General features: G+C 42.2%; 1 protein-coding gene across 1 annotated transcript in view; it reads right to left on the bottom strand.

Annotated features, from left to right (window-relative positions):
* Positions 1-8579: 8579 nt before the first annotated feature.
* The window catches only part of HEPACAM (hepatic and glial cell adhesion molecule), a 28281-nt gene continuing 24298 nt past the window's right edge, over positions 8580-12562 (bottom strand). Inside the window, exons 5-7 of the mRNA XM_026718053.2 lie at positions 12038-12111; positions 11314-11384; positions 8580-9596 (exon numbers count right to left, since the gene is read on the bottom strand). Coding sequence (XP_026573838.1) covers positions 9288-9596; positions 11314-11384; positions 12038-12111 — 454 coding nt within the window. The 3' untranslated portion in view covers positions 8580-9287. The remainder of the gene's footprint in view (positions 9597-11313; positions 11385-12037; positions 12112-12562) is intronic.

Genomic DNA, 12562 nt, shown 5'->3' with positions numbered 1-12562 from the left:
TATGTTGTTATCAGTGCTCACATTTACAGGACAGAATTAGCCTTAATTTACCCCCATCTTGGCTGTTCTATCATAGTGCAATGTTTTGGCCAAAGGATGCAGCTATGCTGGAATAAATAAGCAAGTATTAGTGACATGTATTTTGATGTTTTACAGCAATAAATATAGGGCTATTCATATTTAATAGAATTAAGATTGTTGAACTATTTATATCTGTACAGGAGAAATTAACAAACCCATTAGGCTTGTAAATATATCAAGATACATTACCCAAAAACAATTTTATTCCATTTTTAATTGACTATTTTAGTACTTAAAAAACGCAAACTACTTAGTGTATAAGGTTTCATCAGTAGCTTTATAACCAAACAGATGGAAACATAAGCAAAAGCCAGAAATATAACAGCTGTTAGCTAAAAGCTGACACTAGAGCACGAGGGACTGAAGTATAAGGGGCAGTGAGGGGTAAATGACATCATGACAGTGGCACAACTTACATACTGGAACCAGTTGGTCTAGTGATTAAGACACAAAGCTAGAAATTGAAAGATAGTGAGTTCTAGTCCTACCTTAAACATAAAAGCTGATTGGGTGACTTTGGACCAATCACCAGGAGCTTGGGAGTTCTAGTCCCACAATAGTTGACTGCTCTCTATCAGTCCAATTAACCTCCAACTTGTTGTAGCGAAAATAGGAGAAAGGATGAGTGCTAGATATGTCCGCCATCTTGAATTATTTATAAAATTAAAGAAGAGAAATAAAATAAATAATAAAACACTTGGAAGTACAGGCAACCCCCAGGTTAAGAATGAGTTCCGTTTCTAATTCTGTCTTTACTCGTCCTTATAAACAGGCTGCTTGTTACTAAAAATGGCAGGTGGTGTTTTCCTTCCTGAGGCCAATGACCTGCTGAAGCCATGCAATGCTTTCAAGAATCGCTGTAAACAGACAGCCTATTAAAAACATGTGCTTTCAACAGTTCATAAAAACATTGAGCGGCTCCAGCAGTTTGTTGGATCAAGGAAAAAGAATACTGTCTAACATTTTTAGTAAGAGGTAATACGAGGTACTCCTCATAAGTAGGATTTGTCCATAAGTCAGATGGGGGGGATGGACAGCCTGTGGCATAATTTGACTTATGTCACAACACATGTTTTCATTTAGCCCACATTGTGGGTTGTAATAGATGCCGCTGCAAAAAGATTTCTGCTTCTGAGGCAGAAGAGCTGAAATGGCACATGGCTCATGTTCATTGAAACTGAGCTTTTGAAAAAGTTTGCTCTCTATTATAGACCTGTCTCAGTCAGTGGTAGCTGAACTTGACCAACCTAGATTTAGGAATGGAACTCATTCTTAACTTGGGGATTGCCTGTACTTTCAAGCGCTTGCTTGTCTATTATGCCTAAGGTGGGACTAGAACTCACATTATCCTGGTGCTTGGCTCAAGGTCACTCAGCAGGCTTTAGAATAGAATAGAATGAATGAGGTGGAAGGGACCTTTGAAGACTTCTAGTCCAGCTCCCTGCTGAAACAGGAGAACCTATACTATTTCAGATAAATGACTGTCTAGACCAGGGGTGTCAAAGTTGTGTTGTGATGGCGGCATCACGTGATGTATCATGACTTTTTTTCCCCTTCGCTAAACCAGGTATGGGCATGGCCAGCACATGATGCATCCGGCCCACGGGCCACAAGTTTGGCAGCCCTAGTCTAGTCTCTTCTTAAAAACCTCCAATGATGGAGGCAAGCCGTTCCACTGGTTAATTGTCCTCACTGTTAGGAAGTTTCTTCTTAATTCCAGGTTGCCTCTCTCCTTGGTTAGTTTCCATCCATTGCTTCTTGTCCTGCCCTGTGATGCTTTGGAGAATAGCTTGACTCCCTCTTCTTTGTGGCATTCCCTCAAGTACTGGAATGCTTTCATGGCTAAGGCAGGAATAGAACTCACAATGTCTTGGTGATTGGACCAAAGTCACTCAGCCAGCTTTTATGCCAAAGTCACTCAGCCAGCTTTTAAGATGGAACTACAACTCATTGTTTCTTGGATCCTAGCCTTGTGCCTTAATCACTAGATGAATTGGCTCCAGTATTAGGCCTGGTTAATACTTTCATGGGAGAATTAACTGGGAACTCCTCTGCTGGCTAGGATTACGGTTGGGAAATTAAAAAATGTTTGAATGAATTGTGCATCATGCTACCAAGAAAAAATCATGGATATAGGACATCAAAAATGGACCAAAACTGGTTCCGTACTCTCCCTGCTTGGGTGAACCTTGGATCTGGATGGTCTGCAGATTCTGTTGTAAATCACCAAGGTCTTGCATTCCTAGCTTGGTTTGCTCACTTTGTCTAGTGGCAAAGATGGAGATATTCATGAATGGCTCACGAGATCCTCAGTTCCCCTCCTCGGGCTTTTGAATTATTTCTTCCTCATGCTGGGCAAGGAGAAAACTCACAACCGTAGCCTCTTCCCATCTTTGGGATCTAGCTATGTGGGGGTGCTTTGTTCCAGAACAGAAGGACAGGGAAAATAATACTGATTGCATGTTAATAACAGAGCAGCCGGTTGGGAGGGTGGTTTTGAATGTGCTGCTAAGTCATAGAAGAAAGTTATGTTAAGTTTAAGGTAATGTGAAGGTATGTTCAGCATCCATTTTGGATTAGGATGAACCGCTCTGTAATGTAGGAGAAATTTAATTTGGGGGGTATGTAATCTATTTTAAGATAGCATTTTGATTTTGGGTTTTCGATAGATTTGTTGCTATAGAAATGGCTAGTATATATTATTATGAAATATATACAACAATATAAAACTAAAAAGATGAAGTTTTATGTTAATACTTTATTCTACCACACCACAAAGAATCAGAAGCCAGTGCTTTTTCTTTTTTTCCCTCTCTCTCTCCCTTTATTTTCATTCCTTTTGTACTTCATTGTATTTTATATTTTGATAGGCTAATAAAATATCTTTAAAAAGCGTTGTATTGTTGCTAACTATTGCCTGACCCCAAAATTGTTTGAAAAACTAAAAAATATGGTTCCTTTGCAGGGCCCTTATTTAATAATGCACAATGCAGCTATTTTCTGTAAAAAGAAAAAGAAAAAAAAAGTCCAGTCACGACTCATACCCTCTCCTCCCTCCCCCTCCCCAAAAGGATTTACAGTCTTTGTGTGAATGTTGCTACTTTTTCATGCTATTAATCAAAGCATTTACATTTCTTTGGCCTCTCGCTGAATAGTTAAGCCGTCTTGGTTTGCTCACTTGCTTTATTTATTTGTTAGCCTGGTCCCTCCCGACTCACCTTTTTATAGTTTCACTTACTACATTTCTTTTCGGTGAGTCATCTCTGAAGTTGCTATTTCTTTATAGGGTGGTGTTTGAGTTTTGTTTTGGAGTTGTTTGTTGTTTTTAGCATTTTTGAATGGTGACGTTTAGAATAGAATAAAGAATAGAATAGAACAAAACAGAAAGCCGCTTTTGTCAACAATTTATTCATTTACTTACTTACATATTTTGTGTTTCTTGTGGTCTTCTTCCCTCAAAGAGTGACCCTGGGCATTGTGCAGTAACACACATCGAGCAAAAATATACAATACAGAAATATAAAGTGTATATTAGACGAGCTAAACATGGTATAGTCTGGCATTAAATCTGAATAAGCTGCATTTACTTGTAACACTAAACCACAAACTAGTTAGTCCCATTTTAGTTCTCATGTTGTCCAAGCCAGGCCTGCGCGGTTAGCTGATGGTTCCGTGTAAGCTTCCACAAATGGCTGGACCAAGGAATGCATGGTTGACTTATCCATTAGGAAAAGGCATCACGTGAATGCAGCCCCTTTGGAAGGGGCTGTATGAGGCCTGAAGGGCCCTTCAACAAATCTCCTCCCCACCCATTTGTTTGTGTATAAAAGATTATAATTCATCCAGAAGTGGCTCCAGTGAAGTCTGAGAAAGGAAATTCGGCAACAAATGAGGGCAACCATTGAAAGGTCATAGAGCTTCATCTTGGCACAGGGCCATGGCAACAATGTGTTTGTAGGCCCCTCTCTTTTTCACCTGTGAACCCCAGCCCAGTGGGGGCTGCCCAGGCACACTCCTGCCTAGTAGGCAGGTAGTCCATGCACAACCGCAACCAGCGTGGGCCTTTTTTTCTGCCCAAATGACCTTTACATTGGCCCCTAATCATCCCCACAGGAGGACAGGCCTCTTTCAAGACATCCTGAGGCGATGCCTTCTCCTCACGCCCATCTCCAGCAAGGAAGCCATTGTCAGGCCTGGTTTGCATTCGGGGAAGCTTTGACAGCAACAAAGTGGGAAGTGGAGCACATCAGGGCTGGTTCTTTAAAAAAAATAAATTTGAGAGAGAGAGAGAGGGAGGGAGACAGAGAGCGCGCTCTACCTCACAGCCTACCCCCTACCTCTTCCCTGCAGGTGAGCAGTGTTGATGGACAGGCCTTTCTCTAAGACTGATGGTCCCCTTTGCTCTACCCCATCCCTTGGCAGCCTGCGCATCATCCCCGTAGCAACCACCTTTCCCCTATAAGCCCCCCCCATCCACCTCCTCCTGCCCCAGTCCCCTGCTTCTCCAGCTCCCTCGCATCCCTTTGGCTGCCAGCTTCCCGCCTGTGAAAAGAAAGATAGAGTCCAAAGTTGTTTCCCCAAGTTAGTTAAATCAGAAAGTACAACTCATTTGTAGGGTTGGCCCCATGAAAGGGGAGGACGTCAAAGAAAAAAGAGCAGGGGGAAGCGGGGGGGGGGAGAGGAGGGGGCGTTATTGTTGGATTGCAGGGAGGATGGAGAAGAAGAGGGGGGAGAGAAGAGAGAAGGAAGGAAATAAAGAAGCAAGAATCGGAGCTGGATTCTGCTTGAGTGCTGTTCAATGGAAATGGCCCGGGCTGTAAGAGAAGGGGCTTCTCTTTATCCCACATTCCCAGCTGGGCTTAGACAAAAGGGGAGCTGCTCAGAAGCCCCCTTCCAATACCAATGCATGCCGGCTTTGTTTCAGCTATTTTCCCACTCAAGGAAAAGTGATCTGGGGAGGGGGAGAGAGAGAGAGAGACAGAGAGAGACAGAGAGAGAGGGAGAGGGAGAGATGGGTTGCTTTTCAACACGTTTCATGGAAAAAAGGAAAGGGCATTAGAAACAGCCCCGAGCTTAGGGACTGGTGGTATGGGTCCTTCAGCAAGGGGGATGAAGAAGGGGCTGGCCTGCATTCTGGAACTGTTTTTGAGCCTCTTCTTAATGGGATGATCAAAAGCTCTGTGCAGTCCCTTAGTTCCTGTTGCTTCTTGACAGTTGAGCCAGTGTAAAAGAAAACAGCTTGGATCTCTTTGATGTCCCTTTTCTAGGCTAACACCAGGTCTGAGCAAGCTTCCAATAAACATCTAGCTCATTGTTGACCTGGCTTGCATTGGTGGCAGTGAACTCTGTAGCGGTGGAGGAGGAGGAGAATTTCAGTTGCTCATGAAAGGGGTACTGATGTTGACTCCTTATACTTCCTTATAATTAACTGCCAGGGTTTGTTTTCTTCTCTGACCATTTGCCCATCGTTCCAATCATGACTGAATCCGGAGATGCATGATGTAGTTGTTTGCCCTTCTTATGCTAAGCTGTGCTTTCCTAACAGTTTGTTGAATAAGACCCAATGGTAACAGTACAGGTAGTCCTTGCTTAGCTCTTTGGAAAATCCAAGCCTCGTGATTGGTAGGCCATCCAGAAGCCCTCAAGGATCACAGGCTGAAAGTTAGTAGTAAACTGGCAATATTGATGATTGTGTCCTTTTTATAGTGTAAGGCATAAATTGACGTCTTCAAGAATTCCCTCCTACATCCACACAATGCGGGTGGGTAAAACGGAAATTTTGCCCTCAATCAGTTTGGCTGCATTGTTGTGATTTGCAAGCCCTCAAAATCAGAGCCATTAAATGAATCTTTAGTAAATGTGTTGAGCTTCTTGAATGAGACGTTTTCAATGGTGGCCTTCTTAGCTGCAGAATTCCCACACCAGAAACTTTTTGACACACTCTTCTCTCTTATTAATTTTAATATTTTTCTTCTGTGCTGCAGTTGGGTCATTACTTTTTTTTAAAAAAAATGCTGGTTTCTCATTTTTCTGCTTAGCTCCTCTCTCAAATGCTTGCTTGTATATCATTTTACCCTGAGTAAATTTGCCATTTTGAAGCCTGTTTTTTTTTTAACTGGAAGAGCTGTGTCTAGTGGGAGAGGAATGTGTTTTAGAAGTAAACAAACAAACAAACAAACCGATCCGTCAACCCAACAAGCCTTCCTCGTCCTCCCCTTCTCCATTCCTCCATCTCTCTCCCTCTCTAAATGTGGAACTAATAGGATTGACTCTGTTTCATTAATTCCCTTTCATGTGCTCTGAGGGGATTTCCACCACACGTAACACATCTTACCCCACATTTATCATGGATTAAGAAATGCAGTGAGCTAATGTGAACTGCCGAAGCACTCTTCAAGCCAGACGCAGGACAGGAAGCACTTGAGTCTGCCAAGGGGCTGGGGGTGGGGGTGTTGTAGGAAAAGATTAAATAGCATACCCCCCTCTGCCTCTTCCTCCTCTTCCTCCTCCTGCCATACCCATATACTTTTCCCTTCTGCAAGGACAGCCTTTTCATCAATTTTAAAATCATTCTCCTCCTTCTCCTTCTCTTTCTTCTCCTCTTCCTCCTCCTCCTCTTCCTCCTCCTCCACCCCCCATACCAATATTCTTTTTCCTTGTGTAAGGACAACCTTTTCATTGGTTTTAAAATTCCATTGTTGCCCTTTCTCTATGCAGAAATTCTAATGAGCCGAAGAGCAGTGAAGTGTTGGAATCATAGCTAAACATGAAAGGAGAGAAGAACCGGGCAATGATACCTGTCCCAAATAACTTCCCTTTATAGGACTGAATCGAAAGAATTCTCCTCTAACAACCTTATTCTGGGCCAAGGATGAATAATATCCCTGGATCAGATGCCTTCTAACCGCCAGTGGGATGGTATATGAAAAATGACAAGTAGTCCTGACTTATGACCATAATTGGAAGGAAGGTGACTTTTAAATAAGTCATGCCCGATTTTACGAGCATTTTGCCATGGTTGTGAAATGAATTGCTGCAGTCATTAAATGAATCAGGTAATTGTTAAGTGAATCGGGCTTCCCCCATTGACTTTGCTTGTTGGATGCTGGCCGGGAAGTTCAGATGAACCCAGGATGCTGCAGCTGTCAGAAGTACATGGCAGTTGCCAAGCGCACCAAGTCTGATCACATGACTGGGAGGATGCTGCCGTGGTTGTAAATGCAAGGATCAGTCATAAGTCACTTTTTGCAGTGCCATTTTAATGGCAGATGGTCACTAAACAAAGCAGGTGTATGTCAAGAACTACCTGTATTCAAAATTAAATTTTGTGAATATCATTATAAAATGTCATACTTAAGGACAACTAAATAAAAGCACCTATTAACACACCCAGGGCTGCCTTCTGCATTCCTCTCTCTGTCTCTTTGTGTGGGGGGTGGGTGGGTGTGCATGCCTATACATTTACATGCAATGACATCAGTAGGGTCTACTTTGTTTAGACATATTATATAGGTTTGTGCTGCGTATCGTCCACCTTTTAAATCCAATCACTTTTCCTTTCACATTCTAAATCAGATGGGGAAAATCTGCAGAGATCACATCCAGCATTTTTCTCCTAAATAATTTGAGATTTAATTGTCTCATGTAACTAATGCTAACTAGTAATTCTGGGAACTGAAATTTAATTCAACATTTCTGGAGGGCTTTAGGTTGGGGAAGACTAGCCTAGCTTAAGTATAATCTACCTGTAGCCATCTGTGGTGGAGCAATAGCAATAGAACTTAGACTTATATACCGCTTCACAGTACTTTTCAGCCTTCTCCAAGCAGTTTACAGAGTCAGCATATTGCCCCCAACAATCTGGGTCCTTCTTTTACCCACCTTGGAAGGCTGGAAAGCTGGGTCAACCTTGAACCAGTGGGAATTGAACTACCAAACTGCTGGCAGTCGGCAGTCAGAAGAATTAGCCTGCAGTACTGCATTCTAACCATTACACCACCACAGCTCTTACAAGTAGAACATAGAGCAAAAGAAAGCTCTATGTTCTACTGTTGTCAAATTATCTGTTCTAATCCAGTTTAGCCCAACTTGATTATAAAGTCAAAATCTGCATGACAGCACAGAGAAGTATGCTGAACATTGCTGATCACAGATTGGCATTGCTCTACTTTGGCTGGCCTGAAGGATCTTTGATTTTGCAAAGGTTTTGTTGTCACCACCCAAGCTCCTACTGTAGGATTCACACGTTTGCAAATCCATCTCACAACATCAGAGCACATGTTGGGTCGTAATCACAGGTCTGCCCAGCAGCCCCACTTTCAATGTATCCATAAGAGTTAGCAACCCGTCCCAGAAGCCTAAGATTTGGGAACACAGTTGTTGCTCAGTGCTCCATATCAGTTTATACAAGAGTGCCACCTAGCGTCTTCAAACAAGCTTGTGATGAATAAGTCGCTAAACCTCTTACACAGGAGGAGGAGAAGGAGGAGAAGAAGAAATAATGTTATAAAATATTTAATATGCCTTATGAACAGGCTCAGGTGAAGAAAAAAATGTTAATGTTTAAGATGTCTGACAATGTTCATCATGTTGACTATAGTGGATGACTATCTAATTGATGAAATATGTTCTTTATAAGCAAAATTATTTATGTTGTAATCCTGAGACTCCTTAACTATGTATAACTCAGACTGGATTGAATGCAACATCTAGGAATAAACATAGATAAAACTGCACTCCAAACATATTTTGTTCACTGTTAGAAGTAGCAACTATGTAGTTTCTCAATTCCCCTACCTGTTAGCAATGCATTCATAAGTCTCACAAGGTTTGGATGCAACCACCAGGTTTTATGGCAACTAGTTGGTCATCACCATTTTTTGCAAATAAAAAAAGCTGAAGCAATATTTGTACTCTGCTTGGCGGATGTTACAGATAGCAAGTTAGTGCCCTTTGAAACATGCAGAACTTTGGAGCATCAAACCTACCGTAATTACTTAAAGCAAGTCCAGGCAATCAGTGGGAACATTCTGGGGTTCACTTTTTAATCTAGAAGCAGGATCCAAATTTCTTCTGTTTACTAGGCAAAACCCATCAGCCTGTGCAAAAATGCCTAGAGTTGACTTAGTGCTATCTCTGGAAACAGTCACAAGAAGGGGAGCTGTCTCTATATACACAGACACATATATACACTCTGCCAGTTGTCTTTAAGCATTGATTTCCATGGTGTTGGGCTCCCCCTGTTGCTCTCGGATAAGAAGAGGCCCTGCAGTCCGAACCAAGCGAGTGGTGTTTGGGGCCCGCCCAGGCGAGCTGGGGGGCCTGGTGGGGGAGCTCTGTGTTCTGGAAGTGACCGGAGACCTGGCAGGAGAACGGTGGTGTCTACGGGCAGCCCAAACAGGCAGTCCAGGGGATCTTGCAGGAGGAGGAGGGGAACTGGAGTAACTGGGTGGTGAAGGTTGAACAGTTTCTCTAGAGTCAGGGATGGATTCCACTTCAGCTTCAGGAGAAGAATCCTTTGAAAAGCAGGAAAATACAGGAAGCTGCAGTCAGAAATAACAAATAGACTCTAACATCCTCATGCAGGCTGACAACTGTTAGAGAAGCAGATTGAATTCATGGATTTATTAGTGTTTAAGCAATTTCATATCTTATTCATTTACGATCCAGGTCCCCAAATGTTTTCTATTATCTTACTTTAAGAGGAAAAGCGGTATGCAACTACTACTGCACAGATATTATCTGTGGGTAACTTATAGTTGTCTAGGGAGATTCTGAATTATCCAGGTCCCAAAGGTGCTTTTTTCCAAAAGGCAACTGGACTTCCTTGCTTTGAAAATGTTTCACTTCTCATCCAAGAAGTTTCTTCAGTTCTGAAGAAAGTGCACTGAGAGCTGAAGAAGCTTCTTGGATGAGAAGTGAAATGTTTTTAAAGAGAAAACAACCAAGAAAGTCCAGTTGTCTTTTTTTGTGGGGGGAGCACCTTTCGGACATAATATACAGTTAGATTGTCTTTAGCCACCCCAGCCCTTTGGAATAGCCTTACACCTGGGATTCGAGCAGAGCAGTTTGGAGAACTGGCCAATACCGCCTCTGACTGGAGATTTTACAGTATCCTTCCCCTGCCACGCCCACCAAGCCACTCCCACGGAACCAGTAGTAAAAAAATTTGAATCCCACCACTGGATTTGAGGGGCCTCCACTCTTTTAGCCTTTCAGGAGGCTGTGAAAACCTGGCTTTCTCCCCAGGAGTTGGGCTAGGATGGGGTTGTCAGAAGGTCAGTGGTTTGGTTGGAAGTGGAAAAGGTATTTTATTTTTATTCCATTGTTTTTATTGGTTGTTCTGAATTGCTTATTAGGTGAGATCACCAGCTGGTTAAGGCAGTGACATCAGTTCTTTAAATAAGTAAATAAATCAATTAAAGATGTGTTGGCCATAGGGCAATGGGTTGTTATATTATTAATATTGAATAACAGAATACCAGAGTTGGAAGGGACCCTTCTTCTAATCCAACCTGCTGCTCAAGCAGGAAACCCTACATTTCAGACAGGTGGCTGTCCAATCTCTTCTTAAAATCCTCCAAGGAAAACAAGGCTGTCTCCAATAGCAGAGAGATTAAGCCACAATCTTTTCCAGGTTCCAACAATCCTAGAAGACCTCACATTATAATGTAAAATCTTTCAGCAGGCTTGCTCATACTATCGGTATGAAAGTTAACCGGGGGTGGGATTTTTTAACAACTGGTTCTGTGGGCATGGCTTAGGTGGTGGGTGTGGCTTGGTGGTCATGTTATTGGCTGGGTGTGGCCAACTCAATATCACTCACATCGAGGCACGCATCTCCTCGCCTGGCCTCTCATGACTGTGGGGATGCTGCAACAGTCGTAAGTGTGAAAAAGGGTCATAAGTCACTTTTTTCAGTGCCATTGTAACTTTGAATGGTCACTCCACACAAGCAAAGTACCAGCAAAGGAGGGGGAAAAAACTCCAGAGACATTCCTGGAGGAAGTCTAGTCCTGCCAAGAATGTAATAAGGGTTAATGGAGAGGCAGTTTCTGTAAGCATGTTTCCTTCCTGCCTTCCTTACAGGATTAGGCCAGTAATTTCTTCTAACAACCGGTTCTCCAAACTGGTTCTAGAGACTAGGTACGAACTGGTAGAATCCCTCCCCTGAGGTTAACTATTGACATGCAAGTTAAAAGCAGTCCCCAAATCACACAGCATGAGATATACCTTGTCCTTCAGGATATACAAAGCCACTGGATTCTTGCGTTCATGTTCGCTGCTTCTAGGAAGAACCTCAACTGCATAATAAAGCAAGAATGGGAATTGGTAATGTTTTAGGGTCTTTTTAATGTGTAAAAAGAATTCTTGTGAACAAGTTGAGAATGTGCCAGTGATAAGCAGCTTATAAGAACCTTGTTAAAAAGACCAAGTTCTATAATGGCATTAAGACCTCTGTTGGTTGTAGATCTTTCCTGCAACATCTTTGTCTAGCTCTGTTAATATATATCTATGGTTGGGGCTGATCTGCATCACTACTTACCAAGACTGAATCTGCAATCAAGTAGCTTGCCTTGACCTCTGGTGCTCTTGTTGACCCAATTTGATGTACTTGACTGGGTTACTTCAATTGAATTTGTCTAAAATAGCCTCTTCCTTTGCTTTTACAGCAGCATAAACCCCCATATCTCCAAATTTAAGCAAGGTTCCATTTTTCATTCTCATTGATAAAAACCATCCTCTAGTCTATACATTTGTGTAAACCTCATTAAGAAGTTCTGTAAATTAAGAATCCTTCTCACAATGTAGGGCCCAGCTGGACATTAGTAAGATGTTATGTCAATAATATCCTGACTAGGAATTCTGGATATTGTGATCCCGCATATATGGAGAGCATCTGATGGGAAAGATTGTCCTAGAGAGAGCCCAGTCTGGTATGGGAGAATTATTTTACCATCATGTTTTAGGTGTTCTTCGTTCTGGTCCAGGTATTCTGAGGAACTTTCCTTCTCTAGTTTCCTTTTGTTCCTACAATGAAAGAGAGCCCAAGAGCTTGTCTTAGTGATCTTGTTTGCTTATGGTAAAGCCATCTTGATATTCTATGGATGGACAGCTGGCATTTCAGTCTCAAATGCTACCTTCCAACAAACTGAGCAAAATGTGTCCCATGATGACATGTGGAAAATACCAGACTTGTATGCTGCATTCTGTCCAGATTTACTTAATGTTCCACCAACCAGAAAGACCAACTAACATAGATGTTAGAAGTCTTTTTCTTCATGAAGCAACATAGATTTGAGGAGAAATTACTACAAGGGGGAAAAATTTAAGAAACTCAAACACAAATGTTTTCCACTAGTTCCCAATATCTACTGATACATCACCCACTGCAAACAAAATACTGGAGAAAAGTTAGAAAAACCATGGTGCAGTGTGCAGATAGCCAAGGCTCTTGCCCAAAAGAGATGGCCTTTTTTGT

Source organism: Pseudonaja textilis, chromosome 9 (genome assembly GCF_049901715.1).
Source record: "Pseudonaja textilis isolate UNSWEBS1 chromosome 9, rPseTex1.2, whole genome shotgun sequence".
Taxonomy (NCBI): Eukaryota; Metazoa; Chordata; class Lepidosauria; order Squamata; family Elapidae; genus Pseudonaja; species Pseudonaja textilis.
This window is presented reverse-complemented; position numbering and strand designations above follow the sequence as displayed.